Source organism: Lotus japonicus, chromosome 1 (genome assembly GCF_012489685.1).
Source record: "Lotus japonicus ecotype B-129 chromosome 1, LjGifu_v1.2".
NCBI lineage: Eukaryota > Viridiplantae > Streptophyta > Magnoliopsida > Fabales > Fabaceae > Lotus > Lotus japonicus.
In genome coordinates, this window is record NC_080041.1 from 88,422,920 (window position 1) to 88,430,358 (window position 7,439).

The 7,439-nt window shown below is 34.8% G+C and overlaps 1 protein-coding gene across 1 annotated transcript; it reads left to right on the forward strand.

Annotated features, from left to right (window-relative positions):
* The first annotated feature begins 506 nt into the window (after positions 1-506).
* Positions 507-2,834, forward strand: LOC130727511 (uncharacterized). The gene is made up of 2 exons (XM_057578659.1): positions 507-818; positions 2,106-2,834. Exons 1-2 carry the CDS (start codon positions 651-653, stop codon positions 2,640-2,642), a joined length of 705 nt encoding a protein of 234 aa, XP_057434642.1. The 5' UTR covers positions 507-650; the 3' UTR covers positions 2,643-2,834.
* The last annotated feature ends 4,605 nt before the right edge of the window (positions 2,835-7,439 follow it).

Genomic DNA, 7,439 nt, shown 5'->3' on the forward strand with positions numbered 1-7,439 from the left:
AAAAAATGTGACTTATAATAGGGGACAGAGGGAGTATGTAATCAAAGTCCCGAGTTATAAAAGAGTAAGAGAGCAAAATTGAAAATTGTGCTCACTTTTATATTCTAGGATTGAGTTAGATCATCTTGTTCTAGCTCATTCTCCTAGAATTCACTGCATGGACACTGAAAAAGTTGAAAGAAATTTTTGGATTTCTCCCTTAATATGATTAGCTAAATCTTCACACGTCACTTACTAAACAAGCCTTATTCTACAATCTTAAAATATACCGTGTAGAGAAGTGACAAAATATCTCTAACTGAATGGTGGAAGGGGGAAAAATAAACAATTGATCATGGAAATGTGGACAAAAGTCACCCTACACATGTATTATTAGGCTGAAATTCGTAACTTAATGAAAAAAGTGTGGCTTTCCTTTTTTTCACTTTGACGTGGACTGAACCAGGTAGTTGAACAAGTCCACATTCATTCTTCCTTTTATGTGTATATAAACCAAGGTTGGCATTGCCATATAGGAATATCAAATCCCCACTCATCAAATTGCTAATAACTTTTAGGGTGCAACGTGGAAGTGCAATCACAATATTATATTAGACCTCATCAAAAAAACGATATCATAGTAGCTTCTAGATCAGCTCCATCAAGCAGAGATGGAATGGAAGAATTGCTATTTGGATGTCATATTGGTGCCTTTAGGTGTTCTAATGACTGGTGGCTACCATTTCTGGGTGTGGTACAATGTGAGAAATCATCCACACACTACAATTATTGGGATCAATGCTAGTGGTCGAAGGAATTGGGTTGCTACCATGATGAAGGTATATACCTCTGAAATTTAATGCTCAATGTTTGGTTTTGATGCATTAATTCATGTTAATTTTTTAGTTATTAATTGATCAATAATCTTACAAGTTTTATAATCTTTAGAGAACAGCCAGCTAATTATAGCCTTTTTTCGGGCCCAAACTCATGATTATAGTATATCTATATAGTACTTAATTAAGGAACTTTAACTTTCCATGCCATATAATTGGAGTGATCAGCAACCTGGTGTTGTTTTGTGATAAGCCAAAAAGCACAAGGGGTGCTTATCAACCTGGTGTTGGAATTTTACCTTGTAGCATTTCAGGGGAGGGTAAGAACTATGAAGGGATTAAGGGAATAATGGAGAAATAGAAATTGAGAATAATTTTTTTTTTCTAAATATCATTTTGCAAGTTATACAATGTTCCTTTTCTACTTGTTTTTTCTTAATTGGTCTTGTTTCTAACAGATACATTGTCATTTAATTAATTGCTGACAAACAAAGCAAGAAAGAATGTTCTTGTTCTTTCTTTATGGTATGCGTCAAAAACCACTATAAGATGTTATTCTAGCTAGGCTTATCCTCTTAGATTTGTTTTTCTTTATGGTACAATTAGCTAGACTATAATCCAAAATGCGTTCTACCTAGACCTACATAATGTGCTTACTTGTGGGATTCTTTGATTGGTGAAATCACAGTTGGAAATTATTAGCCATTAAATATAATATTAGAATTTGAATAATTATAGTTGAAAATTAATCATTAATTTAATTACAAATCAATCTTTTAATTATTTTAGGAGTGGTCACATGTAAATATACAACTTTCTGTCAACTTCTGATCTACATACATGTTTAAGGAGGATTGTTAAGCGGTTAAAAATCATCACTAATGTGTTTGTCAATTGAACGTAAACAAAAACGGTATGTTTAGTCATCATTTACATTTTTTAATATTTTATTTCAATTACGACATACGACAGTTAAACGAATCTCTATCTATCTCTTCTTACCACATTACATGCAAATAACATTCATTAGTTTTCTCTTCTTTTCTTACTACGATGTCTCCACCAATTTTGTATCGTACTCAAATTTTTCTTTTCAAAAATATGCATCATCTCATGTTTCAACAAACATAATCTGCCATATCCCACAATCCTAAAATTTGCACCATATTTTCAAAGTGTTCACTCATTCTTTGTTCCCCACTAGTTAATTTGGTGGTACGCGGAATAGCGACCATGTGAATATACATGATCTAACTAATAATGCATGACTGATTGGTATAATTTCGGCAGGACAATGAAAAGAAAAATATTCTGGCGGTTCAATCCCTCCGGAACACGATCATGGGCTCGACACTAATGGCCACCACCTCAGTTCTCCTCTGCTCCGGCCTCGCCGCAATCATAAGCAGCACCTACAGCGTCAAGAAGCCGCTCAACGACTCCGTCTACGGCGCTCACGGCGAGTTCATGGAAGCACTCAAATACGTGACTCTGCTCACTGTCTTCCTCTTCTCCTTCTTCTGCCACACACTGTCCATCAGGTTCATCAACCAGGTCAACATTCTCATCAACATTCCACAGGATCCAATGTCATTGGTCACACCAGAATATATCAATGATATTTTGGAGAAAGGTTTCATTCTGAACACTGTTGGGAACAGGCTTTTCTACACTGCACTTCCTCTTTTGCTCTGGATTTTTGGCCCTGTTTTGGTGTTTCTCTGCTCATTGTCTATGGTTCCGGTGCTTTACAATCTTGACTTTGTGGTGCCTAGTGATAAGGGGAAGAAGAAGATGGAGAAGAATGAGAATGGAGATTTTGTATGAATTCAGTGTCATGTGGTAATTATTTATGTGTTTAAGACTTTAAGTAAGAATTTAAGTTGATCTTTTTTATTTCAATCATGTATGCTCTGTTCCGTGTAACAAAGGCTATAGAAGAGATTTAGATTGTGTGATCAATAACGTGGGTTGTTGTGAATACAAAATTATGATATATTTGCTGGATTGCATTTTCCACACCAAGTCGATCATTAACGACTCTCATTTCTAACCACTCCCAAACAGGGTTTTTGTCTCTTATGCACTTTTTTCCTCCTCTATCCCACTCTTTTTATAAAATCATAGCATATCTTACACCTATTGTTTATGTTGTTTTTCACTTTTCTTATTTTGGTAACTACTCCGAGAAAACGAGACCATGCATAAATAAGCCAATACTGAAGATTAAAAAAAATTTGAAGATGACATTTTTTACCCAAAATCTTAAGGCATTACGTTCATGGGTTATATCTCTTATAAAGTCTTCATCTCACCATTCTAACTAATGTGGGACTCCAACCTATACTTGAATTTTCAACATTCTCCACTTAAGTGCAAGTTACCACCACATTACCACACTCCCATATGCGGAAGCTATCCACACTTGCACCGTCGTTCACTTCATCGCGTCAAGGGAACACCTGGCCACACTTCTAGGAAGGCTTCGATACAAGGAGTTGTAGTCGTGGCTACACCAACTATCATCTCTAATACAACTTTTTGAGGAGACACCGGGAGCCCAAAGCATGAGATCATGCACAAATAGTCCAACACCGAAGACCACCAATCTATATATTTTATAAAACAAAATCGTTATCCACTATTTTATAACACATGTCACTCTAAGAATTACTCTCATCAACCTCATCTCTCTGGCTGACAAGTGTCACAACCAGAGAGCATTTCGCACATTTAATTCACACATTAATACACTCATTTAATAATTTTCAGCGCAAACAATAAAAGATGGAATAAATCAGTAAAATTAGTATTAAATGCTTGATGGAATGAGCATTTCGCACATTTAATTAACACATTAATACACACATTAATTCACACGTTTTGAAATGAAACCAAGTGAGATCAATCTGGAATTGGTTAAGAATCCGATTGAAAAATTGCGCTGGAACATGGAAAATTAGTATTAAATGCTTGATTTTACTAAAATTACGTTACTATTGTTTTGCTGCTTGACATTTTTTCAATCATAATTTCACAATTCCATTCGGCCCATTCAATTGCTTGACATAATTTTTTCTTAACATTCAATGGACAATTCCATTCGGCCCATTCAATTGGGAAATTATGAGTGATGACGAGGCTATAATTCCATTCACTCATATAATTCCATTCACGAGGCTATAATTTCATATAATTTTTTAGAGTGATGACGTGTCTTAATTGGGAAATTATGAGTGATGACGAGGCTATGACAATTCCATTCGGCCCATTCAATTGCTTAACATAAATTTTTCAATCATGAAATTTTGAACGAATAAATGATGGAATCATGGTCAGATTCTATGGACACACACGAATATTCATTGGATCTATTTCATCATATAAACAAAAATTCAAATATTATAAATTATAACAGGATTAATCATAGGGGGAAAAAACGCTGATTTTATTTACGCATTACAAACACATACCATGTCATAATAGGAAATTTGTTGACCCGTGCGTTTAATACTGATCAATCATAGGGAAATAATTCAATTTCACAAACCCTTCATTCAGACTATATATATATATACACCCCTCATGTGACATTTCTCCTCCATCATTTCCAGCATTTTCCATCATTCCTTGCATATTTCAACTTAACCTCCTTTTTGATGGCTTCAAGGATCGACGATCTGACAAAGGTGGATGCCTCCAAAGAAACCTGGACAATTGTTGCCAAAGTCAGTCATCTATGGCTTAGTCCGAGCCTATATGGCTCAAAGCTACCCTTTTCAATGGACATGATACTGATGGATGGCAAAGTATACTATTTTTTGATTATTTAAACTTTTTAAAGATTATTTTTCTTATGCATTCCTAAATTGCTTAGTTTGTTTATTTTTAAAATGTCAGGGCTGTAAGATTCATGGTACTGTTAGGAAGACTTTGATATATCTATTTCAGTCTTCGCTAACTGAGGGAAAAGTATACCAGATTTCCTACTTTGGTGTGGGCGAGAGCGGACGTGATTTTCGCCCGAACGATCATCCATTCAAGATCAACTTTGATATTCAGACTTCTGTACGACTACTACCTAACAAGGCTATCAACATAACGCCGTACTCTTTCTTTCCACTTGCTGACATTATGTATAAGGACCTTGATACATCATTCCTTATAGGTATTTACTCTTCTGCAACATCTTGATCTTTTCAAAAAAAGTAATTAATTTCTCTTAAAATTTTTTAATACTTTTTTCACCAGATGTAATTGGAATTCTGACGGGCGCAAGTGGAGAACAGGAGTTCGAAAAAGATGGTACTAAACAGAAGAGGATAACTATAGAACTTGATCAAGATGGGTACACCTCATGTTCTTTGTTTATTCAAAAGATCGATCCTAATTTTACCATTATGAAAGTTCAATGATAAAACTATTTTTGTGATTAGGGTTCGTGTTGAATGTGCTTTTTTCGGGAAATATGTTTCTGAGGTCATTGGTTGTCACAAGATATAATTAAGTTTTATCTCCAATTTGCATTGGAATTACTATTTTTGAAATATATTGAGCATCGATTTTAAAATGACAGAAGGAAAACTCTCAACATTCCAGGTACTCAATCCTTTTTAATTTACTTAAGACACTGCTCAATGTTTACATTTATGTTTATTCCATTTTTTTTAAAACAATCATAATTGATTCTAACATGCTTCGGTAAATTAATACTAATACACGAATAGCTCATATTCCATAATTAAATTTATCAATATGTCTTGGTAATGAAACGACTTAATAAACTTTACCAATTTGTCTTGGTAATGAAATTGAAATTAACTATTATATTTGTGCTTTCATTCAGATCTGCATATAGATGATGAAGAATTAAAGAACCTATGTTTGATAGAGATTGAAAAAATTCTTCAAGGAAATGGAAGGTCATTGAAGGAATTTCCATGTTTTCCATATCCTAAATTTACTGAAGCACATAATTTTGAAAATAGATTCGTTGCAGATGAGTTGAATTACAATAAAGATGAAATGCTTAAGATTCATGAAGAATTGGTTTGTTGCCTTACTTCAGAGCAAGAAGGAGTTTATAAAAATGTTTTGAATGCTGTATTATCTGATAATGGGGGATTCTTTTTTCTATATGGTTTTGGAGGAACTGGGAAAACATATGTTTGGAACACCTTATTTGCTGCTTTGCGTTCAAGGGGCCTTATTGTGTTAAATGTCGCATCCAGCGGAATTGCATCGATGTTGTTACCCGGAGGTAGAACTGCTCATTCCAGGTTCTCTACTGCTGATTGTTGTTGCTGCTATTTCGTCTGGTTGCTGTTTCTATTAGCTGTTTTGATGCTACAGAGATTGGAATATTGCTGTTTTTACTGTACACGAATTTCCAGTTGCTTTTTGGGCTATTTCTCATGTTTTATAGTTGCATGGTGGCTTTCTCAAGTTGGTGGTACTCTTTTTCCTTGCTGGGTTTTTTTTCCCAATGAATTTTTCTCAGTAAGGTTTTAACGAGGCTTCTTCTTGGGAACAAGTTAGAAGCCACCATGCGGATTGGTGGTGGGTTTGGTACACTGTTAAGCACTTGGTTTTGTCAGGAATCATTCTGTTTCAGATTGTACGTTACTCTTGCCTTGAGTTATTTTGCCTCAAGCATTTTCTTACTAATATTCATTTCGCTTTCATAAAAAAAATATTGTTCATGTGTTGACATCGGTAGGTCATACAACGAAGTCTATTTAAAATTTTTACGTTGGTCTATTCACATACATGATTAAACCTACTCTCTGTTATTTGGTATTCTATAAATATATCTACAAAATAAACTTAATCGTCGTGCAACGCACGGGTGAAAATGACTAGTAGAGTTGGAAATCACATCTTTACCCAAAACTTTCAGGCATTGAAATTATGAGTCGCATATCTTATAAATTTTTCTCCTCACCCATTCTTAACCAATGTAAGACTTCAACTACACTTAAATTCTTAACACATCAATCGTTTTTCTTCCCACAATTTCCTATTTCGACATTTTGTAAAAGAAGGTAGGATTTTTTTTTTACCTTATTCAATGTAAAATCATATTGGTCACTTAACAGATCGGGGCACTGATTTAATGTTCAAGGTTGAACTATGACCAAACTGATAGTAATTTAATAATGCTATTAATATTATTTACTATAATTTCTTTAAAAAAATATTATTTACTATAATATGTAATATATTTACACAAGGAAAAAACTTAGACCGATTGTTGTCCATCTTATGGAGTAATTGATATGATAAAAAATAAGCAATAAATGGTTAACAATATGATTTTAAATTTTTAAAAAACAAAATCTAATTGATTCAACTCGATTTCATTATTGATTTTGGACCGGTTCAATAATCTATCAAACCACCTTCTAGCGCCGCCAGCCTCCTCGTTGTGTTCGTGGCTACGATGGCACCGGAAGGACGACGCCACAACACTAAGGCCGCAACCGTTGCTGCAGCGTGGTGGGGGCTCGTCGGAATCTAAGGGGGAGTCGCCACAACACCGAAGTCGCCGCCTTTCGACGGTGGTCCGGCGGGGACGATGCGAATCTGCAATGAAGGGACCGTAATAATCAGATTCGACATCTA

Bases quoted from the DNA above. Each gene is read 5' to 3' on its own strand.
- LOC130727511 (XM_057578659.1), top strand. From the start codon at position 651: ATGGAATGGAAGAATTGCTATTTGGATGTCATATTGGTGCCTTTAGGT. The intron at 819-2,105 runs GTATATACCTCT...TAATTTCGGCAG, and splicing joins GGGTTGCTACCATGATGAAG to GACAATGAAAAGAAAAATAT.